Genomic DNA, 27,889 nt, shown 5'->3' with positions numbered 1-27,889 from the left:
TGCTGACAGACACCTCTGGTGGTGATATCTCTTTAGAACAAAGGATTGGGCATGTTGAATTTTAATATGTTCGATTCTTCTTTCACCGTATACCTGTCTTCAGGGGAAAGTCTGGGTGATCACCTTTACCATTTTTACATGATATGCTTGGAGGGTGAATTCAGTTCTTTTATGAACTATGGTTCAAATGTCACACAATATTTTGACATTGGGTCCAGTTCACAGGTATGTGAAGAACAATGCAACAGCCTATGTGGAAACCAAGTACACTGGCCAGCTGCAGAATAAAAGAATAAACCAATTTAACTAATCTTACTCCTCATGGAGCTGCAAAGCTTTTAGAAGAGGAAAGTCTTTCATATTTTCTTCTTCCATCAAGAACACACTGTCCTCATGGCTGCTGAAATGAAACCATGTATTCTGATAATTCTTGGGGCTGGGTGATACATCATAGAGAAGGGGTTGTGTGGAGTCAGACCTCACATAGACAGATGTTGGAGGACTCTGTTCACGGTAACCTGCTGTAATCACTTTGGCATACTGGACAGTGTCAACGTTGACGTAATACCTTGATTTACTTGGCTCTTCTGTAGAAGGTGACATTTGTTTATTGTATGCATGTCCGTAATCTTCAAAAGTGGTATGGTTGACATTTTCCAAAGGTGGATTATTTCTTTGCTTTCCTTCCACAATGTTGAGTTCACTTGTGATAGTTTGATGAAAGTCATTGATGTTAAAAGTCATCTTGGGTGTCTACAAAAAGAAAATAATATTTATAGCTAGATACAAATCTGAATTTTGAAATGCCAACACATCGAAGGTACTAAAAAAATAATTGTCTGCTCCAAGATTATAACACTCTGTTATTCAGCAACACTAGGTCAATAAAGGACGTCCCAGTTAAGGGATATTCCCATGGCTGCTCCAGTAGACTGGACACACCCTGGGTGCACCAAACCACCTACTTGCATACCTCATTAAAAGTTAATTCTTGGTAGCAAGATTACACTTTGATGTATGTTCACTATGTCACTAACTGCACCCCTATGTCCGCATACAAGTGGTTTATAAGCTATTTTGGTTAAGAAAGAACCCCTCTCCTAAAACTGAAAGAAAATTGATGGTATCACCTCTTCTAAGAAAAAGGCAAGATTTCCCATTTTACTGTTGGCAGGGTCTGGAACAACAGGCCAGAATCTATTCTTCATCCTGTCATGGTAAAAGAAAACGTGAGATTAAAATGTGTAGTAAAGTTACATGGGTACACAATAGTACTGAGAAACATTGTGGCATTGTACAGACTAAGCTTTGGTTAGAAAAAAAACCATGTTAGAAGAATATACAGTACTGTAAGTTATTGGAAACTTACAGGAAACAGATGGTTTTACACAAAAAGGGTGAGTTCACATTACGTAAATGGCAGCTTATTCTGAACGTAAAATACGTTCAGAATAAGCGGCGTATAAAGCAGTTCCATTCATTTCTATGGGAGCCAGCATACGAGCGCTCCCCATAGAAATGAATGGGCTGCTTTTTTCACTACGAGCACTCCCATTGAAGTGAATGGGATGTGCTGGCGTGTACGGCTAGCTCTGCTCATGCCGAGCTGTACACGCGAGCACATCCCATTCACTTCAATGGGAGTGCTCGTAGTGAAAAAAGCAGCCCACTCATTTCTATGTGGAGTGCTCGTATGCCGGCTCCCATAGAAATGAATGGGAACTGCTTTATACGCCGCTGATTCTGAACGTGTTTTACGTTCAGAATAAGCTGCCGTTTACGTAGTGTGAACTCACCCAAACAGTAGTAAACATTTGTAGACAAAACTGTCATTGTGAATTCTTAAACTATTGCTTTATGAATGACTGAAATTACCTTTTATGTTTGACAAGGCAGATAATAATCATGAAAATGATAGCCAAGAATCCAAACAGAATGAAAGTCAGGAGCATCATATTAACGTCTTCAGTATCTAGATGGTAGAGATGAATTATGAATGTATACACCATATATAAACAATCTAAGAACAATTTTTGTTCACTACCCATGTACAAACATGTCTTACAGTTCGATTTGGGACTTCTCTACATATTAAAAAAGTCTTGGTTTGTTTAGGTATTGATGTGGCTGAAACACAGACATCCTGAAGAGTGCTATTTTATCTTAAAGGGATTTTCCAGGCAGTGTTTTGAGTGATTTTTCTCTGGGAGTTCCTGGCATCCTCTGCATTTATTTATATTGGTGGCTTCTTGTTCTTCTTTCCTACAACTACCATGATGTATTGAATTTCACTAAGAGCAGACTCACACTAACCCCCTCACTCCCTCCCCCTCTCTCTCTCACTCCCTAACATTCCCTGTTTCCCTAGCTAGCCCGCCCACTACTAGTCCTTCCCAACTAACTAACTAACTAACTAACTCAACCCTCCCTTTAGCGCATCATACTTACCTGTCTTTCTGCAAGTATGATGGGCTGGGAGCTGGGGGGTTGTGGGGATAGTATTGGTGATGTTTCATTTCCAGAAACCTGGAAACGGAATGTCATCAGAAAATCTGAAAATGTGCCTGGGGCAGTCACTTGACCGCCACAGTGATCTAGGTAAATATACATTTTTGTAAACTAAGTTAGAAAGTAGGTGAGGGAGCGTGTTTAGCTTAGTGTAGAAATATAATTTTATCCTGGATAACCCCTTTAAATGAAGATCACATAAATTAAGGCTACAATAATGAGTTTTGTCTTCAGATCTGCCTTTAGGTATTACCAATAAACTACATGTCCTGTGTATAGTACTGTTTTGATGAATGAACATAAATTGTGACATAGTTATTCTGCTTATTCTATCCTTCCGACAACCCACTTTATTAGGTTTTGCAGTGTTGAACAGTATGTCCTGGTTCCTTGCATATGGCATTTTATAATGCAGGGACCCTGTGCGGCAGTACATGGAGTTCCTATTGGTCTGTGTCATGGACCTGTATGCACTGGGAAGCATTATATTCCATAAGACTGTCTATTAACAGTTAGAACAATGCTTCTATGTAAAAAAAAAACAAAAAAACATTACAATGTCAGGGGATAATAACACTCCTTAGGGAGAGTGTGCACCTTCACAAGCGTATGGAGACTTACAAGCCCTTTTCGCTCCACTGGGGGATTATGGGAAAAATATGCAAATCTGTTTTCCAGGATGTAATTAGGAAAACAGTGTCTCTGTTTGCTGCCCTCTAGGGGCAGCCCCCTTAACATCATGCATTACTTTTTTAGTAAACCTAATAACATCTTGCTTACCTAGGACGGTGGTGTGAATCATTATAGTTGTCCCATTCACACTGCCTCCAGATGTTGAGCTTCTTATAAACACTTGATACGTGGTTGATGGGAGCAGATTTGTTATATTGTATTTTGTTGTTGAGGCTTGTAGAGTTGCGCCTACAATTATTAAATATTTATTTACATGAAGTGCAATAATTCAGCTATGATTATATTCCTTACCCCGATAGTCAAGTAATTAGAACCTGTAACCAGGGCCACTTTAACCATAGGACAAATAGTGCACTTGTACTGGGTGCACTTGTATCCAGGATTTAGGGTGCTGTCCCACTGTTACAGGCAGGGCTGGCATTGGGTGGGGTGGGGAGACAAACTGGGCAATAGCAAAAGGCCTCTGTCCCAAAAGGGGCCCCCAGATCCAGGCATAAGATTTACAACCATACCATTGAGCCTATGATAGAGCACGGAGCTATAAATTCACTGCTGCGCCATAGTAGACTTATAGTGATATGCAGGACGTCTTGGCACATGTGACTATATTACACTACCTGAACTAGAATGCAAAATAAGGAGAAGGTCTCAGCTATTCCACTTATCAGGGGATCATGATAAGATTAGTATAAAAAGTATTTCTTTATTATTTTTTTTTTAAAGAAAAAGAAACATTTACTGCTGAGGGGTCCCTTATTTATGAACATAGACCTATTATTTATAAGGGGGTCGATTTATTTATAGTGGGTAAACTATTATATCTAAGGGCTCGTTCACATCTGCGTTCAGGGTCTCCGTACTATGGTTTCCGTCTTCTGCATGGCAGAAGACGGAAACCATAGACCGGGTCCGGCCGTGCGCGGCAGTGAGCGTTTTAGGCTCTCCGCCGCGAAACCGGATTTTTTTATCCGGACACAGAGTAGTGCATGTCCGACTCTGTGTCCGGATTATAAAACCCGGTTTCGCGGCGGAGAGCGCAAAACGCTCACTGCCGCACACGGCCGGACAGCTTTCTCACCCATTCAAATGAATGGGTGAGAAAGTCTCCTGCAGGCTTCCGTCTCCTGCATCTGTTTTATGCAGGAAACGGAAACCTGCAATAAGGAAAGAAGAACGCAGAGGTGAACGAGCCCTAAGGAGGGCTATTGTAAGGGGGAAACTATTATTTATAAGGGGCCATTATAATAGGGAATTATTATTAATAATATCCTCCCTTATAAATAATAGTTCCCTCTTTATAGGAGCCTTCCTTAAATATAATAGTTCCCCTTATAAATAATATTCACTCCTTATAATATTTCTTTTATAAATGAAAGTTTAGTCCTTATAAATAATAGTTCCCCTCCTTATTATTATTTTTAGACCTCTTTTTATACAACTGATAAGTAACTTGTGAACAGAACTATTACCTATAAGGGGGACTATTATGTGAGGGTATCTGATTATGTGATGGGCCACTAAGGGGCATTATATAGTATGGAACAAAGAGAATAGTACTTCTCAGTTGTCAGTTTTTCCAAGAGGAATAACAGAGGAATAGAATAGCACAGAGTTTTTAGAAGAGGTGCTCCATTTACTGTATAAAGGATGGAAGTATTGGCAAAATATGTTAATGTTTAACTTGTAAAAAGCCCAGGAGTTAGCTTTATCAGCATGACTAGAGACTGTGTAGCCAAGGTTACAGTACATTACCATCTGCTAGGAACTAGGCATCAATTTAGTTTTCTAAGTAGTCAAGCAGCAAAGAGTTATATGGGTTTTAGCTTATGGTTTAAATTCATCACAAGAATCCGATTATATCAAAATGGTTCACATTATGGTATGCTGTTATTGTCACTGGGCATTATGTACATCTGAGCTTCTGGCTTAAGATAAATAGGTAATGACAAAGTAGATCCTTTTTTTATAGGGACAATAGCAAATAACCAATGTTTCTGACATGATACATGCAAAAATAGCTGGTTTGCAAAACAATTGAACCCTTAATAACTCATTTGCCTCTTGTGCGACTTGAGAACTTCAAGCGCCATTAAAATTCCCACCATTATTTTCTGTGTTGTGTGAGAAAATGTATAAAAACTCTTACTCTGCGTTTTTCCACTTGTATCAATCCAGAAAACAGTGTAGTTGGTAATGAATCCATTGCTTCTTTGTACTGGGATTGGCTTCCATTGTATCACTGCCTGGGACTTGGTGACATTCAATAAGATGATTTCTGGAGAAAAGTCTGGTGCTATGAGAGAAGACACAAGATGAAGGATAGTCATTGCTTATAGAGCTAATACACATCATCATCGTCATCCTCTGTATCTTACACATCATATATAACAGGCAGAAGTAACAGGAAAGACTGAGGTGTCTTTGTTTAATTGTACTACCTAAAATGGTATATTCCCTTTTATCAATTAAGAGATTAATGTAAAAAAACTAAAAATATATAACATTTTTGTATCTAAAAGTCAAATTCTTTACAGTGAATCCTTCAATACAGTTTTAGGAAATCAACACACGAGAGGTACTACAAGGTTTGATATCAGAGTATATGCAGCTGCATGTTACCTCCTTCTTTAGAGTACACTTCAGTCTCTCTGAACATTCCTATACAGTCTTTATACAATGGATACACTCTCACAGTATACCTCTGAAATGGTTGAATGTCTGGAAAAGAAAAAGGGAACACATTGTTTAGAGGGCTAGTCATGAATAGGACACATTCTGACATACAGTAAATCCAATGGATGAGGCCAGTGATTGGCTCCAGCAGTCGTGTGTTGTCCACATGATCTCACCGCTGTAACCCTGTATACAGACAATGGCATGAGCTACAGATCTGCAGCATTACAGTGCAAGGAAGTAAACTGGCAGGTATTTGTTCTTTTCTTATTTTACACATTTGTTATGTATGTCACTTTTGTAGATTAGGAGGGAAAAAAGATTGAACTTATATGCAAAGGAGACAATTGGTGCTCTGGAGGTGGGCCTTCAGCGTCTAGAGCATTGTTCTTGGTACTCAGACCTCTACTATCTCCTGTTTATGCCTCCCTGTGCTGTAGGAGTTAATCCACCCACTGCTATTGATCACCCATGCTACTTGAGCAGGAAGAGCAGCGCTCCCAGGGCATGTTATTATGTTTATATAATGAAAATTTTTCAGTTTTCCAGTATACATATTGTATCAATTCCTTGTAGTTTTTTTCAGATCCTTGCTTGTTGTCTTTCTTTGTTTATACTTCCAGTGGATGAAATTCAGTCCATTGTCATGTGATATACAGTCCAGGGTCATGTGATAAACACACAGGTGCACAGCTCGATACAAAGTACAGTAACCGGAGCTCTGTCTTGTAGATGATATGCAGTATGAGGCATTATAGGCATCAATCACCAGGTCAGAGAACTTGTGACCCATCTTGTATACAATAAAGTTTTTCTAAATTTTGAAGGTATGCTGCATTACTAGGGAGTAGATGTCAGTTTAGAAAGGTCTTTTCTTTACATACATGGTGGAAATGGTTTATAGAGGTAAGGTGGTTAGGTAGTTTTTCTCTAGCAACTAGTATGTCAAAAAGCAAATAGCAATAAGCTAAGGGCACTTTGGAAGTACTCAGTACTCCACCTTAAATGATCTACTATATTCTACATATCCACTGTATATAAATTGCCAAATTGTGTTTTACCTTGCAGAATTAGGCTACTGCTTTTCTTTTGCTCGGTTCTCCAGTATATTTCATTGTTAGGTAGCTCCATACTTTTATACCACTCCAGGAGGTAGCCTTCAGCTGAACGTTGTGGATTCCACATTACATGCAGGCTGGAATCACCAATGGAAGTCACTTGCGTTTTAGACACCGGAGTTCCTGTTATGGCAATTGCAAGGAATTTGTTAAAATTTTCTGCTGTATTAAATTCATAGATATCAGTAAAAATTAAAAATGATCTAAATAATTACAATAATCACATCTATATAATCTGCTATTGACAATGTTAACAGGATGCACATTATGAGGTTTATCTGGGTTTAAGTCACTTTAACTTAACATTAGAGAATTTCAAGTTCTTCCCTAATATAATGCTAATTTTAAAATATTTATTTTTTTACAATTAAACTTGATTTTAAAGGGATTTTCTGAGACTTTTATATTGATGACCTCTTATCAATATCAGAGCACTTGGGGTCCAGCATGTGACACCCCTGTAACATTAAATCTACCCCAGTCATATGGGGTTTGTTTTGTATCTCATATAGTAATACACTGGATAAGGGACTACCAGAAATCAAATGTAGACAAAAAAGTGGGTACCCTCAGAAATTTTTTTCTGAGGTTACTCACTTTTTTGTTTTGTATCTCAGTCCCATTTGAGGGACTAGTGTGGGAGCCTTCTCAATCAGCTGGACATCAGGGAGATGCCAGAATCGGATCCCCAATTAATGATTATTGATATCAATATCCTAAGATTAAGTCATCCTGTCTCATTAGAATTGGAATTATCTTTTTTTTTTATATAAATAGATGATAGGTGAGCATAAATCTAGTAATAGTCCAAGTCTTGAGGTTTGTTAATTTCTTACCATTTCTGGCAGTGAATATGATCTTTGTTTCCGGAGAAGCTCCAGCACTATTGTATGCCGATATAAAGACAGTACTCTTGTCAGTGGGCAGAGCGATCGTACAATTGAAAGCTGTTGTGTTGCACAAGATGGTATCTGAGTCATGTTGATGAGAGGAGCTCTTCACAATGTACCACAAATTGTCAGCATTGGCCTTATTTCTCTCCAGTTGCTGTAGAACATATGCACACATGTATTAGTGGGCATTTTTTCGCCTCAAAACGTGCCTTTCAAAGACCTATTTCAATTCTACACACACACACACACACAAATATATATATATATATATATATATATACATACACACAGTTAGGTACAAAAATACTTGGACATAGACACAAGTTTTGGCATTTTATTTAACCAATTCAAGATCCAGTTTTATGTTATCAATATGGGCTTAAAGTGCAGACTCTCAGCTTTAATTTGAGGTTATTCTCATTCTAATTGGAGGAATGGTTTAGGAATTACAGCTCTATTATATGCTTTTTCAAGAGACTAAAAGTAACTGGACAATTATCTTAAAAGCTATTTAATGGGCTGCATGGGCTATTCCCTCGTTAATCCTTCATTAATTAAGAACATAAATGATTTGGAGTTGATTACAGGTGTGGCATTCACATTTGGAAGCTGTTGCTGTGAAACCACAAAACGTGGAAAATGGAGCTCTTAAAGTGAGCATCACTAGGCTGAAAAAAAAAAAGAAGAAGAAATCCATCAAAAAGATAGCAGAATTTTAGAAGTGGTCAAATCAACAAGGCCTAGATGTCCATGGAAGACAACAGTGGTGGATGATTGGTGGAGAATCCCTTCAATGTGGAAGAAAATCCCCTTCACAACATCCACCCAATTTAAGAACACTTTCCAGAAAGTAGATGTATCAGTAACTAAGTCTACCATAAAGTGAAGACTTCAAGAGCCACAAAAATAGAAAGGCCAGATTATACTTTCTCCTCCAAAAATCTAAAGAAGCCAGTCCCGTTCTAGAACAGTATTCTTTGGACTGAGATCAACCTGTACCAGAATGATGGGAAGAAAAAAGTATGGAGAAGGCTTGAACTAGCTCATGATCCAAAGCATACCACATCATCTGTAAACATGGTGGAGGCAATGAGATAGGATGGGCATACATGGCTTGCAATGTTATTGAGACACTTGTGTTTATTGATGATATGACAGAAGACAGAAGCAGCCGGATAAAGTCTCAAGTGTGCAGGGCTATTTACTTTATGCTCAGATTCAACCAAATGCAGCAAGACTGATCAGGCAGTACTCTGCAGTACAGATGGACAATGACCCAAAACATATTGATAAAGCAACCCAGGAGTTTTAAAGAGGCAGGGCCATTCTGATCAACTATTATCATAAAAGGGAAAAAACAAAGTGGCAGATTTTTTTAATCCATGGTCTATGTATGTATTGGATAGACAAGGGTAGTCCTAATAATCCAAATTATATCCTATTCATTCTATTACTCTTGCTTTTGTATAAAAATAAAAATCACAAATTAATATATGATTATATAACCATACCTTCCACAATAGCTGAATTTTCATTGTGGTATTATGACTGGATTCCAATGTCCTCCACCATGTCTCTAATTTTCCAGTTGGAGCTATAATTATAATAGTATTTAGAATGAAAACATATTATCTTACCTGGCTAGGTAAGAATTAGGACAGAAAAGTAATGAAAACATTCAGTTTTGGTGATAGCAATTACTACAGATAAATACTAAGATTGGCAAGGAAAGTAATAAAGTCGATCTATGACCAAAACAAGCATAACAGTATAATAAAATAGTATTGATTATGATAATTTTGGACATATAATGGGAAGACAACATTCAAATCATATTTGGAATAGCTTCCAGCGTGCACTCCGGAAGTCTCAGTGAGCACTCTCTGCTATTCTCTCCTATGTGTGTGTACAGCACAGTCTACTGCTTCTGATGACTCATCTCCCTGCTCGCACACACACATAGGAGAGAATAGCAGAGAGGAGAACTTCCTGTGCTCGCTGGAGGCTAATTAGCATATGGATAAACACGGACTTATTCAAAAACTACTGATGCTGGGTTCACACCAGCGCCTGAACTCCGTTTTCAGGTTTCCGTTTTCTGCATGCAGAAGATGGAAACCTGTCATGCCAAGTCCGGCCGTGAGCGCCGGTGAGCGTTTTATGCTCTCCGCGGCAAAACAATTTTTTTTTTTTGTAAACCAGACACAGAATACTACATGTCCGACTGTGTCCGGTTTAAAAAAACCGGTTTCGCCGCGGAGTGCATAAAATGCTCACCGGTGCACACGGCCGGAGATTTTTCAAGCCCATTCAAATTAAGTTGCTCTATGTTATCTGGGACAACCAAAATCTTGAAACGTATTCTGGACAGTAAAGGATTTGAAAATAACCAGTTGTTCTAGGTGCTATAATACTTCTCAGGGAAGAACAAAATACATAATTTCATTGATTGAAACAACCGAAAATTAATATATGACATGTCATGTCAAGATGATAATGTTCCATTTTAATAAAGATGATGCTCAAGATATGGGGATCATCTGCCATGGAAGAAAGTTTAAGTTATTGTAACGTCTCTGCCTGTTTGGGTCACTGCGCCACCCTCCGCTCGCATGCTGCGGTGCAGGAGGTGGGTGCAGTTTGATTCCGTGCTTAGAGTTTTTGGTTGCACTGTGTGAACACGGCTCTAGTAATGTATTTGAATTTCCACCACACCCGTCTTCTTCCCTTGTAGTGGTTAATTCTAGTCTTGCCGTGGGATTGACAGCCTGCCTTCCTATCAGGTCCAGGGCTGGTTCATCCTCCCTATTTATTCTTGGCTCACATTCACACTGGGGCCTGTTATTGCCTCGTGCTTGCTGGCGGTTTCTCTTGCTGTTCTGTTACTTGTATTCTTAATCCTGACCTTGGCTTTCCATATTGACTACTCTTTTGGACTTCGATTTGGCACTGCATTACTCGACTGTTACTGGACCCTTGGCTAGCTGACCTCCCTTTGTTGTTGTTTGTCTTGTCTGCGTTTTGTGTTTTCACGTATATAGGAAGGGCCCGTCACCCAGTTGCCATCTATTACGTAGGATAGGACCAGACAAGCACGAAGGGACACTTGGGGGTTTCAGACCAGGGCTCACTGTCTCTTGTGCCAGGGTTTCCAGCAGCTACTTGGGAATTGCTGTCCTAACAATTTTCCTAACAGCTATATTAACAAACATCTCAGATAAATCCACACAGGTGATTATGTTGCACGATTCACAAATATATACAGTAATATTACACTGTTACCAGTATTGACTAGTATTGATTTGTTTATTAACATAGATTTAGTCTAGATTACCTGATTCCTCAGTGATAACGCTGGTTGTTGGTCCCCACTCACTCCACTGCCCAGTTAGATTTATACGGATGCAACGAATCTGGAAATCATATTTTGTGCCACCCAACAAGCCACATTGGTCCAATGTTTTCACATCTGTTTTCTCTACAAGCTAAAGGCAATGAATAAGATTTAATATAGATTCCTTTACTACAGCGGACAAGTTTATTGTTCTGTTTTTGCTTTTGTGTTTGAATTCTTCTAAATTAGATTGTAACTAAACTTTCAAACAACTTTTTTTTATTTTTTACTTTTTGCAGTATTTGTGTCATTAATACATTTTGTAAGCTACTTTGTTAACAGATTTTGGCTTCTTTCCGTACCTTGTTTCCCTATTGAGAGCTATACGTTGCTTATCACTGGAGTAGGGGGTCGGGCTTTTGTGTAATGCAGGAAAGCTAAGGCTGCAAAGGTCAACTTAAACACATATATCAAAATAGTAGAAAAATTGGAAGGGCACTCACCCACATCGAGGCTCGTCTTTGTAAAAAACTTCTTTATTTGATGCAATACATATCTAAAAGCAATAAGTGCAGGGAGGGAAGAACAGCATGCAAAGGCAAAAGGCAACAGCCGTTTCGCGCAGCTATGTGCGCTTTCTCAAGCCATAGAATGCATATTGCATTCTATGGCTTGAGAAAGCGCACATAGCTGCGCGAAACGGCTGTTGCCTTTTGCCTTTGCATGCTGTTCTTCCCTCCCTGCACTTATTGCTTTTAGATATGTATTGCATCAAATAAAGAAGTTTTTTACAAAGACGAGCCTCGATGTGGGTGAGTGCCCTTCCAATTTTTCTACTATTTTGTTATTGCCACAGTGCTCTATTTCTGGTTGTTGAGCACCCCCACGGCTCTCAATACAAAAGGTTTTATTCCTCATATATACCTCCAGCTTACCAGGACTCACATTCGTATATTTAGCAGTGCCATCCTGTTTACTCTCCTTTTCCAGTTTAAACACATATATGTCATGCATTTTAAAACATACAATAGTGCTTCTGTTGACATATGAAGGATGATATTTTCAAAAGATCGCACTTCAACCTGGATTATTTCCACAAGAATCACTATTTGTAAACACAGTTGGGATTGAAATATTTACAATGCTGTGCAAAACTTTTAGGTTGTTGAGAAAAATGCTCCCAAGTAACAATGTTTAATATGCTCAAAAGGGTTCCCTCAAACAAGACAAGAGTCAAAAACATAACTTTTATTTATTTTGTATAAAAAGAAAACACTCCAGAAATCCAATTTTCTGAAATGACACTAACCCTATTTAGCGGTTACAATTTTGGGAAGTGTAAGGAAATATAAATAAAGGAAGGGATAGGTGGCTCATCACGGGTAATACACGTTCTGTTGGGCATAATTATACCTAGGACGTTTTTCAGATTTGCTTGTTTATCACCCTTTGCCTTTTAATATTGGAGTAATGGGGAAAGGGGTGTGGAGGGGTTAATTCTACGCATTGACATTTATCAACAATCTGAATGTCGCACCGATATAAGGGGGGTTTATTACCCGTGATGAGCTACCTATCCCTTCCTCTATTTATATTTCCTTACACTACCCAAAATTGTAACCGTAAATAGGGTTAGTGTCATTTTAGAAAATTGAGTTTCTGGAGTGTTTTCTTTTTATACAATATAAATAAAAGTTATGTTTTAGACTCTTGTCTTGTTTGAGGGCACCCTTTTGAGTATATTTGTCAATTATTGGTAGTCCTATATCTATTGTTTGCAAGTAACAATGCTTTCAGTAATTGGAGTGTTAATTTATTTTTGTCAAGAAGATTAAGTGAATGAACTAAGGAGAATTCTAAATCAAATGAATATTTGGTGTGATGTCCCTTTAGAGGAGGAGTCTGTGAAGTGTTGATATGGCTTCCACATAACTCTTATCTCAGCATTATTAAGTATATCTGGGATTACATGAAGAAACAGAAAGATTTGAGCAGCCTACATCCACAGAAGTTCTTTGGTTATCTCTCCAAGATGTTTATAGTCCACATCCCTGGCGAAGAGATGCAGATTGGTAGGCAGATTTGACAGAACTGATCAATTGCTTACAGAACTTTCCTTGGTGGTACCAATCTCTCTTAGTGCTCATTTTACTGTTGTACTGGGTTCAGAAGAATAACAAAGTTGATCAAGTTACCGTAGATATCTTTTTAATTTTGCTATAGTAAGGCCCAGAAAAAGTGTGGCTGGTCAGATCACTTTAGAAAACAGATGAGTGTTACAGATGACTTACCCCAGTCCATTTCATCTCTGTAGCCTCTTTGTATTGAAGCTGACATCTCATATCTTTTTTTAAAAAGTCTTCTTTTTTTCCATATGTCCATTGCAATGTAACACAGTCCTTATGAGGTATAGCAGCTTTAATAACTATAGGCTCGAGCTTCACTGAAATACAAATGCAACTACTTGAGAACATACCATTTGTAGTGGAAAACACTGCTGCTCTATATTGGCCAGGGCCAAACTGGGCAATTTGTGAGACACGTTCATATACAGATAGAGAAAACTTTAACTAGACACTGATACTTTGCTGTAGTGTGATACCCTAAGGGCCCCTTCACACGGCGTATACGCTCACTGCTTTGGAGCGTGTAAACGTTCCATAGCAGCGGCGTCTAAAAGCAGATCGCATTGATTTCTATGGGAGCCGGCATACGCGCGCTCGCCATAGAAATGAATGGGCTGCTTTTTCCATTCATTTCTATGGGGAGCGCGCGTCTGCCGGCTCCCATAGAAAACAATGGGAGGTGCTTTAGACGCCGCTGCTACGGAACGTTTACACGCTCCAAAGCAGTGAGCGTATACGCCGTGTGAAGGGGCCCTAACACTGAAAAGTCATTGGAAAAAACTCCACTCAAGTAAATAAATATATTTCAACATTATGTATACATACAAGGGTGCATTCACACTGAGTAAACGCTAGCTTATTCTGAACGTAAAACACGTTCAGAATAAGCGGCGTCTAAAGCAGCTCCATTCATTTCTATGGGAGCGGGGATACGAGCGCTCCCCATAGAAATGAATGGGCTGCTTCTTTCACTCCGTGCAGTCCCATTGAAGTGAATGGGGAGTGCCGGCGTGTACGCTCCGGCATGAGCAGAGCTTGCCGTATACTCCGGCACTCCCCATTCACTTCAATGGGACTGCACGGAGTGAAAGAAGCAGCCCATTCATTTCTATGGGGAGCGCTCGTATCCCCGCTCCCATAGAAATGAATGGAGCTGCTTTAGACGCCGCTTATTCTGAACGTGTTTTACGTTCAGAATAAGCTAGCGTTTACTCAGTGTGAATGCACCCCAACATTGTTATGTATTACACACAATATTAATGTGTTCTTGATATTACATAATCTTAATAGAGTGTATGATAAAGCATTTAGCAATTGTCCTAGCAATCAGCATTGTCTCAAATATCATGTCTTTGCTCTATCTGGAATTAAATCTCTCTAAGACTGAACTACAACTGTTTCCACCATCTAATAGATATGTCCCTGATATATCCATTGCAGTCTCAGGCCTTACTGTAACTCCTAGGCAGCATGCCTGCTAGCTTGGGGTTGTGTTTGACTCAGACCTTTCCTTCACCCCCCATATCCAATCACTCGCACGTTCATGCCACCTCCACCTCAAAAACATCTTCAGAATACGCCCTTTCCTTACCAGAGATACTCTAAAGACACTTATTGTCTCTCTGATTCATTCTCGCCTTGACTACTGTAACTCCTTACTAATCGGTCTTCCCCTCACTAAACTCTCCTCTCTATAATCTATTCTGAATGCAGCGGCCAGGCTCATCTATCAGTCTAGACGCTACAGCGATGCCTCCGGTCTGTGCCAGTTGCTACATTGGCTGCCTATTCATTATAGAATAAAATATAAAGTTATCACTCTCATCCACAAGGCTCTCCATAATGCTGCACCTCCCTACATCTCCTCCCTCATCTCTGTCTACCGATCAACCCATGCACTCTGTTCACTCAATGACCTAACACTTACATCCTCTATTATCAGAACCTCCAACGTTTACAAGACTTCTCATGAGTTGCACCACTTCTCTGGAATGCTCTATCCCGGGCAATCAGATTAACTCCCAATTTCTACAACTTCAAACGCAAACTAAAGACACATCTTTTCTGACAGGCGATCACAATTCCTAATGTAAACCCTTCCATACCGTAATTAGAATCCCTAAAATGAACCCTCCTCTCTTCCCACTCCCATATTACCCCACATGATGTGATGCAGTTTCTAGCTAACTTTATATGTCCAGGCACCATCCACATGTTAAAGGACATGACTGGTGATGGATCATAAAGTTTTATGTTTGTGTAATGACAGTAACCTCTATTGCTAAATTGTCTGACCACTGTATAAGCAATGCCGCCCCTGCTACCTCTTGTGTCACCCCCTCTACCTCATAGATTGTAAGCTCTTGCGAGCAGGGCCCTCAGTCCCATTGTGTGAAGTGCCTATCTCTTTGTAATGTATGTTTTTGTCTGTACTTGAACCCTACAAATTTTACAGTGCTGCGGAATATGTTGGCGCTATATAAAATTTATTATTATTATATTATTGTACCTTCCATAATCGGAATCAGACAAAGTAGGGAAGAAGTAGCGGATCCGATCTTGTTTTCAGCTGTTACTTGTACTGCCAGCTCTCCAAAAGCATTAAAATATTTGCGGGAAATAATACAGAAATTGTCTCCATTTGAGGGGCTACATCTGTACTCACTGTCTGAATGAGTTGTACATTTGCTGTTGGTCCTGTAATAGGCAATAACAATAATGTGTAAATGTGAAGTGTTAGGCACGGTTACAAACAGAGGGCTTTGTTTCCTATTCTGACTACTTGCCTGAAAGTTGACAGTGTTATATTTTCTTCCAACAGCGAGCTATTCTGAAGTTTCCACGTGCAGTTGAGAATGTTTTGTGAAATGTTCATCAAACAGCTGAGGTTTGTTGGTGGAGTTGGAGGGTCTGTAAAATAGTGGAATTGTTGATATAAATGTAATAGTAAAGTTAGTAGTGGTACAGGTATAGCCCTTTTAAACTTGACAGGTAACAGGTTAAGAAAACAGTCCTCTTTTACTTGATTTTTTTCAATTACTTTTAGTGGCTTTTGTTGTTTGATGTCTCACTGCAGAATGTTTACTGATTCAAGTTAAAAATGGCTACATATGTGTCTATCCTTCGATAAAAAGCTTACACTAGGTTCACACAGGCATTCGGATTTCTATCCTTTGAGTCTGCATGGAAACCAGAAAGATGGAAACCCTGTCCGCTTAAAAAGCAGTTACTCAGAAGCCCGCGGACCCAATAAACTATAATGGGATCTTTTGGGTCTCCGACAATTTTATACTTAAATCAACGGAGAGAAAAGTCTTCCTTGCAGGACTTTTCTCTTTCGATTTTAGGCGGATCCAGTGGCGGAGTCTCCAACGAAGACTCCAACGCCAGTGTGAATCCAGCCTTACTGTGTTTGTGCAAATCCTCATACCAGGAGCCTTTTTTCGCTCCTAAATTCAAGATCTTGAGGATTTGGCAGTATTTCTTTATCTAAGGATGTACTGTCTCAAACTTAAAGGAGTTGGCCACATTCAGACCAATATTGAGAGACAAACCTTATCGTTTGCATATAAAAAAAATTGTTCAATTTTATCAATATACTTTCTGTATCAATTCCTCACAGTTTGCAGTTTTTTAGATCTCTGCTTGCTGTCATTCATCCTGTTTACTGCCAGTGGATACAAATCAGTCCATGGTCATGTGATATACAGTCCATGGTCATGTGATATACAGTCCATGGTCATGTGATATACAGTCCATGGTCACATGATATACACAGGTGCACAGCTCATAGTCACAGCACAGTAACAGACATATGTATGGTAAGCTGCAGCGTCACAGCTTTTTATTATACAAACAGTAACATTGGTCTCTTAATATTGGTCTGAAAGTGAACAACCCCTTTAATTTCTATTTGTTTAATCATTTTACAAACACCTTTTCAGTCAAGCAAATAATGTTACTTTGTATATAACCAATGCAATAAAGTCATAGTATTTGGCTGCAGGTGGCCAAAACAGCTGATCAGGAGGGGTCCAGATGTTGGACTGATCTGATACTGATGACCTATCATGTGGATTGTTACATACATAAAATGAAACTTACATCCAGCCTTAATGGTAATTTGGTCGAGGAGCAGAAGTCCATCATGGTTGCTGGCATAGCACTGGAGCAAACCCGAGGTCTTGTTGAAGCTGGTAAAGTGCAGTGGACATGAACCTGCCTGAGCATTGCTGGATGAATTACATGGGACAGTATCATTGTCTAGTTTCCAAACCACTTCATATTCCCCTTTTCTTAAGCGAGGGCAATCACAGGAAGCTGACAAAGGAGAGCCACGTTGAATAACTGAGGAAGCTATAGTAATGTGACAGGCCTGGACACCTATAAAAGGAGAAAATGCAGCATAATTTATTGTATTTTATTATTTTTGCTAAACTAAAAGGCATTATATGAACTATTGTAAAGTATATTTGCAAAAGAAAAGGCGTGGTAGGAATATCTCTATCTAGTTTTGATTTTGTAATATAACAATAATAATGCTTCCATGCTTCAACAGCCCAATCCATCGCTGTCAATGAGCCTGGGCTGCAAGACAGACAGTTACAGGACCGGACATGAGTTGCCTCAGGTTAACGGTCGCACACACATGCCCATGATAATACAAGTGAGTGTGTTTGTGGCCATAAAAAAGGGCCAGTGTGTTGTGAAAAACATGGCTATCATACTGTCAATGCACATGATCATGTGTAAGGAGCAAAATATTGGAGCTTTAGAAGAAATGTTTTTTATGTTATGCTGACAACACTATGTATGCCACTGCTGAAACATAAGCATAAAATGGCTTACCTTCTGCTATAAAGTGAAGCAGGAGCACCTGCAGCACACCCAAGGCCTTGTGCATGTCTTTAGGGTATCACTCCATAAGCTATCGAAAAATTAGGTTAACTTCATCAGGTTTTCCTACCAAGAATAAACTACATTGTTATATATAATACACAATACAAGAATCAATGAAATATGGAAGAAGACAATGTCATAACAGCACAGCAGTACAGTGGATACTAGAAGTGTAATATGTCCTGCTCAATAGAAATTCACTGAAATTTTTTTTCTGCATTATGTATATAAGTATTGGCGGTTTACAGTCCAATGTTTAGGCTACAAGTGCTGATCAACTATGCTACACGTGGCTTAGCAATAGCTTGCATTGGCACGTGCTGATACAACATTCATGGGAGAAAAATAACTATTGTAACTGCTCTTCCCCATAGTGTGGTATGATGCCAGTAGAGTTACATCTTTCTTATTTTTTGACACGATAGATAGCCATTTACCTGGCCAAAAATCCCATGGATTAGTTGTATTTTCTAACGTCAGCATGCCCTACGTGACCGCTGATAGTCAACATATTTGAAAAATTTTAGTGAAGGAGCCATATTGTAGGCTATTAGTAGGAAGCTGTTTGGTGGGCCCTAGATCCTTCAGTCCGACACTGCATCCTGGTGGTGGGCCCCTAGACACAATTGCATTGGTGGGGCCAAGACTAGCTTGACTGATAGATTCTTAAGATGCCATGATCATTGTTGGTCATAGCATCATCGGGGTTAAACATAGCATCATAGGGGTTAAACAACCAGGATCAGTGTTATCTGTTAAAGCGGGAATCTGGCTGTCATTTACATGTGGGTTAATAACTAGGCAAGTATTAGATATAAAAATTAGACACTATGTAGTGATTTTATATTTTATACTGGTTAAATGAGAGCTATGTCTTAGGCCTGGTTCACATCTGTGTTCAGTATTCTGTTTGGGGAGTCTGCTTGGGGATCCCCCGAACAGAATACTGAACGAATTGACAAGAAGTGAACACTGAAAGCACACAAACCCCATAGACTATAATGGGGTCCATGTGTTTTCCGCACAGTGTCCGCACGAGTCATGCGGAGAGGAAAGTAACGTAGTTCATGAAGTACTTTTCTCTCCGTACTCCCCAAACGGAATACCACCGCAAATGTGAATGGGGCCTTAATGTGTTAGACTTTTCAAGTTACATGCTGAGCACTTTGGTAGCATTAGCTATAGCACAGTTTATATTATAATGTATATTTCAACTGTGGTCACCACTTTACATGTTGGGGGTCAATCTCTAAAGAAATATAAAATATGTTTATTTTTGTGCCACAGTGGGATGGAGGTCATCTTAGCACAATGTATAGCAAATACAAGTACAGATATACTCACTCATATGTGGTGACTTTTTTAAATTTTCAAATTCTGCAAACTTATCATGTTATTAATAAATGTGATGTTACTAAATGTTTATTAATTGGAAGAGAATTAATTCTGAATTCCTTCCAAAAACAGAACTGAACTGCGACTCACTATAAGTATGCTGTGAATACTGCGACCATGATCAGTCCACATTACCAGCTACACTCCAATACCTGCCTTTTATTTATGGAAGCCTCATCGGAAAAAGATTCTTCAAACAGTAGCACAGATTTTATTGTAGCCAATTCAAGAATTGAATGCTTTTTGCAGTGAACCACTATTTACATATTTTTGCTGTACGACAGGGAGCCGAATAAAAAAAGTAATTTATTTTTCAGATAGAGATCTCTAATGGAAGGTAGCAGTTTTTTTCATGATGATGTCAACATGAACGCAGAATTTTATAGTACCTGCAAAGTGGATGGGATTCTGGCAAATTCCATCCAACATTGCAGAATAAAAATCTGCAGCAGGCAATCTGTGTTTTCAATAACAGCCATGTTTTTTCCACAGCGTTTTTGCTGCATTTTGCTACTTGGGGCATTAACCTAAAACAAACACTGAACCAGACTCCAAATCAGTCCCCTGAACAGACCGCTATGACAGACCACAGAACAGACCTCAAGTGAAAAATAAATAGAATAAAGACAAATATTTACTCATCCCACCTCCTTGCTAACATCAAGACACTATATGCAATGCAGCACAAAATATCCTACTGCTGCTTACGCTAGGTTCACACCAGCGTTCAGGGTCTCCGTTCTGTGGTTTCCGTCTTCTGCATGCCAGAAGACGGAAACTACGGACCGGGTCCAGCAGTGAGCGTTTTATGCTCTCCGCTGCGAAACCATTTTTTTAAAATCCGGACACAGAGTACTGCATGTCCGACTCTGTGTCCGGATTATAAAACCCGGTTTCGTGGCGGAGAGCATAAAACGCTCACCGCCGCTCACGGTCGGACAACTTTCTCACCCATTCAAATGAATGGGTGAGAAAGACTCCTGCAGGTTTCCGTCTCCTGCTCTGTTTTATGCAGGAAACGGAAACCTGCAGTACGGAGAGGAGAACGCAGATGTGAACGAGCCCTTAGGCTGGGTTCACACTTGTGCCCGCTCCGTTCTCCACCTGGGGATTCCGTTCCCCATTCTCCTTTAAAAATGCAGAGAGAAAAGTCCTGCAAGTAGCTCTTTTCTCTCTGCATTTTCTACCCCTTTCAGGCAGAAACCAGACAGACCCCATTATAGACGGGTCCGCAGGTTTCTGAAAGTAACCACTTTTTAAGGGGATTTGTTTTCTGTTTGGAGGTTCCACTAGGGGTAACCTCAACGCAGGTGCGAACCTAGCGTTAGTGTAATAACATTGTAAAGACTATTTAATTCAATACCCTGGCTCAGCTGGCATCATTACATTGTATATAGGGCAGCACATATCATGCTTGACACTATTACTTTGTGAAACCCCTGTCAGTATCCCATGGAAACCTGGAGGGTACTGCTAGTGCAAGCAATGAAAGTCTAAGAAGGGGGAGGGGATGAAAGAAGCAGGATACTTGTTTTAAAATATTCTGTGGCTAGAACAGACCCCTCCTGGCCCCTATTCAGCTAAACAGGCGGTATGAGTGATATGTCTTTTCCTGTATGATACATGAGTTAATGTTCATTAATATTAATCCTGGAAATTAAAGTTGTTTTAATGCCATATACTGTATGTGCATACTTTATATAGTAATCTACATATACCCATAATACCTAGCCAAGTAATTATCATAATATCATTGTTATGCTGCAAATAAACTATATACTGTAGCATATTTGAGAATAAAATTCTGATAGAAAATAATAATATATGTTTCTTTTTTTTTTTTTTTTGATTCTACATAATATTGAGTTACAAATACTGGGGTATCTACATGAATAAGAAACACAAACAAATGGACCCGCATGGTAGAAAGCATCAGTAAAACACTCACCTTAATGTGTGTAATTAATAATAATTTGCAATAGTCCTAGCTTTCCTGTCTTCTGAGCTTATTTACTGTTTGTGGTGGCTACAGAGCAGTGGAGCCCTGTTCCTGTTTCTTATGGAGGGTCTCGTAACTACTTTCTAAACCTTTGAATCATGAAAAAGACAAATTACAGATATTTAATTGTTCACGTCACTCAAATTTCCAGTGAAGCAAGACCGGAAAAGTTCCACTAAGAACAAGGAGCGATTCAATAATCCCCACTGTGACAAGGACAATGCAATGTTAGAAGCAGCACAGGAGTCTTGTCAAAAGGTGTTCTTTTCTACTGTTCTGTATTATGTCACATGAAAATGCATTGAAACCGCTAAAAAAAAAATAAAGGTGCTGTCTACCCCTTAGCTAGACCAAGTTTTACTGCAAAGGATTTTTCCACTTCAAAGTAGGATGGCTCCCCCTAGGTTCATATCTGCTTTGGAGATTCTGCTGCATTTGATTGTGCGTTGTGTGTCTGAGCAATTTCAAATGGCATTTAGGTTTTGTTATTTGCCTTGGTTTAATAGGTTTCAAGAATTATGGTCATGGTATTCAGTGGCACATTTTCCCACAGATGTTGCAGCATCTGGACATGTAGATTGTGCAAACTTGTAAGTTGCTAAACTGGGCATCCCAGCTGTTACCATAAATGCTGAACTGGTGATAAATCTATTGGGAGGCCATCGAAGTGTTAAAATCTGTTGTAGACCTTCCTGAGAAATTCTTGCTGTGTGTGGACGAGTACTATCCTGCTGAAAAATGCTACTTGGAAACTGCGATGAGAGGTAACACATGTGGCCACAGGATGCCCACACATATTGCTGAGCTGTTAGTGGCCCTCGTACCACTACTAGTGGTGATCATTTGTTGTATACAGTGGCTCCTCAGATCATCCCATCAGCATTTAGGTCAGTATGTGGTCTCACAGCAAAGGAAAGATTTAAGGACCCACCATGAGGTCTCCATATTCAAACCCAACTATTGTCGGATCCCAAACAGAACTTGGATTTTTTTTTTACTCAAGATGATACTGTTCTTGTACAACCTGAGTTTTTTGTTCAAGACTCCACTGTAAATACAGTTGGTGGTGGATGTCTGTCTGAGGCCACATTATGGGTGTCATGACACTGGATTTCTTTCTACTAAGTACCTGGAAATGGTGCGGCTAAGACAGGGGTGTATGTAATGAAGGAGCGACCTGTGACTGAATGGTGGACAAGGAAATAATGAAACTGTGATTGATGGCATATCAAACATTCCTCTCTATTAGCAATATGTTTGAGCCTTCTGGAGCCTGTTCACCATGTGTACCTGCCCTTACATAACCACTGCACTCAAGACCTCCTAACAGTTAAGAAGCCTAGATCTCTGGCAATTCGTCAATACAATCATCCTAATTCTCTCCCTCCTGTAATGCATCCCCTCTTAGAGTCTGTCATCTCGCCAATATGCTTTAGAGTGCATTGCAGTGGCATATCTAGTAGTCAGTTAACTCTCAACAAGAGGCACATTACCCAAAACTAGCCTCTGATAGCCTTTTTACAAGGCAACAGGGGAAACTCTTTTATACCATCTTGTAGCAAAACCTAATGTCCACAACCTACCATATCTACAATCATTTACATATCTGCTTGAAACATAACTGCATGTAGAGTTTTGTAGCAATTGCATTTCTATCTGGGTATGTTATTTTTTTTTTCAATCGGTGTACATGCAAGGTTCTAGATAGATTGTACTTCCCCAGTGTAAAAACTCAATGCCCTAGCCATGTATCTGAATACCTGGCCAAGACAGAGTGATTCATTGTGCATAATTACAAAAGTTTAACAGCAAATAGACCCAATGCATTCTACAGTACCAGAATAGTGGGTGAGATTTCACCAGCATGTTAATTATTCCTGGAGGTTTTATCCACCAACATGTGTATTTTTTTTAGTTTTGTACAATTATCAATAATTGACAGATTTCTGAATTGTATAGAGGCAAGACAGTAGGGCCAGTTTTATCAAGTTGTTGGCTATCTACCTTTTCTATACCTGACTTTATTCTGCACATCATATTCAATTACATTCTCTTTGTTATGGGAAATATCAACGATAATTAGAAAGAGAAACTGATATGTGGACATCACTATATGTAGAGCTCACTAAATCTACAACTGATATTTAACTAAAGGTTATGTACCCAAAGAAAGATGGTAGGAATGATTCAAGCAGTACATGGCTAGAAAAATACCAAGAAGACCAATCTGATCTAATCCCTGTTAGAGAAGACTAAATACCTAACCTTTGGCTAGAAGTTTGATTTGTAATATGACTGTATGACTGCAGCGTGGATGTGAACCCAGTTTTTCTTTGGAATCATAAAAGGAAATCTACATTGAAAAATCACCTCAAGCATATCTGGCGAGAAATATTTTAATTTGGTTAGTTTACCTGACCTAGATCTATGTAATAGCCAGAGAAATTATTCTGGCCCTGTAAAGCAGAAGTGGAACTTGTCCAAGTACCACAACCGTTTCATATTGTTCAGCTGACACCAAGCGTCCACGCTATTCTGATAATAATGATATAGCCTAAGGACAGGTCATCAATATTCTAGTTCTAGAAAACATCTTTAATAGTCAATATTCCTTAATAATGTCATCACTATTCAGTTTTCAGTAAGTATGGCAGGTAAAATACCAGTTTTCCAGCTGAAACATTGTATATACAGCCAGAAGGCAGCTCTGTTAGGGAGCGTTCACACTACCGTCGGTGTCCGACAGCTAGTGTCTTCTGCTAATGTCCATTCAAAATCTTGTGCGGACATTAGCAGCGGACACTAGCTGTGACCGTGACATTTTGCATTGATTTAAATGGCGATCGGGTGTGTTCTTTTACAGTCTGTGGGTGTCCTTAACTGTCTGTTCCCAAAGATGTCCGACTTTTCAAGCAGACAGCTAAACCCGACATGTAGGTTTTTGCTGTCCGCTTGAAAAGTCGGACATCTTTGGGAACGGACAGTTAAGGACAGACACGGACTGTAAAACAACGCACCTGATGTCCATTTAAATCAATGCAAAATGTCACGGACACAGCTAGTGTCCGCTGCTAATGTCCGCACAAGATTTTGAATGGACATTAGCAGCAGACACTAGCTGTCGGACACCGACGGTAGTGTGAACGCTCCCTTACTATACAGAAACTCCATATCAGATTATTCATATTGATATAATATGAACAAAATTCTGTGAACTACACAACTAAAAAGAGGGATTTGTCACAATGGCCATTAATGATATTGGATAATAGAGCTAAGTGAAATTATTCAGGCATACAAGCATGTAAAAATGCATCAAATTGCTAATAATCTGAACTGAGGCCATTTCAAATCGCACCTGCTCAATGTACATTCTGCTTTGTAGGTTTGATCTAATAATGTAGGTATCCATGATACACTAGTTGTAAAGTGTTCATAGTACAGTATAATGCCGAGGTCTATATACCCCTCTGTAGCTCATGAGCCATCCTAACCCTTTGACAGGTAGGTTTAAACCACAATAATTATTCCAAAAGGAAAGAATACAGTACTTACTCTAGTGCAAAATTATAGCAAAGTGTTGGAACATGAAATTGCCTGCATTATTTGTCCTTACCCAGTCTATCAGTTATGCAGAACATTTACATTCTCACCAGTTAGGCAGGGTTCACACTATCATTGAATTCCGTTATGAAGCTGTCCGTTAAAAAATCCCAAAACGGACACTAACTGATGTTAATGTGTCCGTTTTTTTAACTGATCAATAAAAAAATTGGACACACTAGAATCAGTTTAGTGCACTTAGCATCGCTTGCTGTCAGTTAGCGTCCGGTTTTGTATACTGTCCTTTTTTTTTGTTTTGTTTTGTTTCTGTTTCTGACCATGAACAGAAAACAACGGAAACAAATAACGGACAGTAACTGATGGCTATCAGTTACTGTCCGTTATAAGTCTGTTGCCCATATACTTCAATGTTAAAAAAAAACGGACACTTGCCGTCCGTTTTTTTCTAACGGAAAGAAAAAGATGTAGGATGTAGGATTTTTTTGTCCGCTGGAAAAAACGGACTTCTGAGGGATTGTGTGTAAAGTGACACAAACGGACACTTACAGACACAATATAAAATCCCATTGAAATTAAGGGAAATAGCTACAGACACTACTGATGTCACCAATGCTAATGTGAACGCCGCCTGAATGTGGTATTCCAGTTTCAGTAAATAAAGAGCTTTGAGAAGTGAAATAGAAGAAGTTTGTAGAAGAATGTACCTATGTTATATGTAAAAATCATCTACATCTCATTACAATACAGCTAGAAGTGTGTCTCGTAACAAACCATGCATCTATGTGTACAGCACATGACCAGGACAAATTTTCTTCTCCTGCCAGTGAACATCAAAGGTTCCTATTCAGTTACTACCAGCAAAGGTCTTGCAAATCATGAGAAATAGATATAGAAAATATATTGCAAAAAGCTATAATTTTTGTACTGTATATTAGAATAACCTTGATTTCTGATAAATCCCTTGAGGCTGAAGCCACACATTTTGGAAAAGCTGTGTTTTTGTTTCAGATATTGCTGACGGTTTTTGAGTCAAAGCTAAGAGTGTTAAATCCAGTTTTGCCTTTGGCTGTAGCAAAATATTGGCTTTTCCACAGAGTGGCCTAAGCCTTAGGTATGACAAAGGGAACAAGAAGAACAGTAACCTTGATTTATAATATTAAGGATGATGAAAAATATAGAACTGAAGTAGTTTCCAAAGAGGCAAAAACAACCAATTGTGTTTGTCTAGATTGTCATCTTTGTAGACTTGATAGTAATAGATCATGTCGTTACTGCAATTTATTGAAATTCTCTGGGTACTTACGGAATAGAATGCTAGAAAGACTTGTGTTGCAACTATACACAGTGTACTACAGACATGACGTCACTTTGGGTGCTCACGTCCATACATGTACAGTATGTAAATTATTCTTGATATCCTTATGTTAAGTCTAAGTGTTTTAACCAGGAGACAATGATTTCTATAACAATTCTGGCTCAAGATGACAACATCCAGCTAGTTCTGAAGCTTGTGAAATGTTGATACATAGTATATATAAAAAGAGCAACATTTTACCTAGAATACAATTTTTACAAATCTAAGAGCCTGATATCATATACATCTGTCACTATTCCTTAGATCTCCTTATCATGTCTAATATATGTATAGAAAGTCATTGTACTTACCGAACACGTTTTTCACCTGCTTAGTTGTGTAGTCACACTGTGCTTCTAATACATGACTTATCATGCAGCACATTGGTTTTCCTGCTGCCTTGATAAATCTTTTGTACCAGCAGCTGTTCCCAGTGTAATGATGCCGTTACCATCTCTCCAACCCACTGGAAATTGCAAAATACTTCCCTGAACATCAAGCATATATGACAAAGCAGGAGGAGGGGAGGAATTAAACCCACACACAAAAAACAACTAATGGTATGACCACACTTCCAGGGTGTGTTTGCATCACACTTGTTCTTAAGAAAGTTCAGGTGCTTTAATATATTTAATAATCTTTATTTATATAGAAATAAATAAGAATTGATACAGGCAACTCATCATAAATCTAATATTGTTAGTTGTCAGTTCCTTGTTGTTTTTTATTTTTTTTTTAAATGAAAGGCTAACACAGTACTCCTAAGGTTGTGTTCACATCTGTGCTAAATATTTCTGTTGGTGTGCCCCATTAATAACAGCAAAAATATGGTAGGGCAGAATCTATTTAATAACAGACGCTATTGGCACCAGAAGGACCTTATAGACTATAAGGGTGCCTTCACACGGAGGAAAATGGTGAGAAATTTGGAGTGGAATTTTAGCGCTCAAAAAAAAAACCTCCCATAGACTTAAATGCTAGCAGAAAAAGGAACCCATAGAAGCCAATGAGAGGCTTTTTTTCAGCGCTGAAATTCCACACCAAGTTCCTCACCGTTTTCCTCTGTGTTAATGGACCCTAATGGAGTTTGTTGGCTACTCCTATTTTGTCTGGATTTTTTAATGGAGCCCTCAAAACAGATATTGTTACATTCATAGATTTCTGATAGCAGAAGTCACCAGATGATCCCGGACTCTGAATGTTAAGTAGTAATCAGGGTGTATCGTAGTGGAAAACACAGTACAGTAAGTTGCATTTCACCGCACAAAATAGAGGTTTGGTGTTAGAATTACAATCCATTTTATGCATGGCCAACCTTCGAAAGTAAAATAAA

At 39.0% G+C, this 27,889-nt stretch overlaps 1 protein-coding gene across 1 annotated transcript; it reads right to left on the bottom strand.

The window, feature by feature from the left end:
- Positions 1-312: 312 nt before the first annotated feature.
- On the bottom strand, positions 313-27,002 carry CSF3R (colony stimulating factor 3 receptor). The gene is made up of 16 exons (XM_075264523.1): positions 26,868-27,002; positions 18,194-18,307; positions 17,450-17,728; positions 16,132-16,255; positions 15,855-16,042; positions 13,511-13,662; positions 11,220-11,370; positions 9,397-9,479; positions 7,829-8,039; positions 6,936-7,115; positions 5,821-5,919; positions 5,348-5,494; positions 3,289-3,429; positions 1,876-1,972; positions 1,131-1,209; positions 313-753 (listed from the first exon to the last, which is right to left on the bottom strand). The coding sequence occupies exons 2-16, from the start codon at positions 18,246-18,248 to the stop codon at positions 313-315; spliced, it is 2,427 nt and encodes an 808-aa protein (XP_075120624.1). The 5' UTR covers positions 18,249-18,307; positions 26,868-27,002.
- Between the last annotated feature and the right edge of the window lie 887 nt (positions 27,003-27,889).

Source organism: Leptodactylus fuscus, chromosome 2, assembly GCF_031893055.1.
Source record: "Leptodactylus fuscus isolate aLepFus1 chromosome 2, aLepFus1.hap2, whole genome shotgun sequence".
Taxonomy (NCBI): Eukaryota; Metazoa; Chordata; class Amphibia; order Anura; family Leptodactylidae; genus Leptodactylus; species Leptodactylus fuscus.
This window is presented reverse-complemented; position numbering and strand designations above follow the sequence as displayed.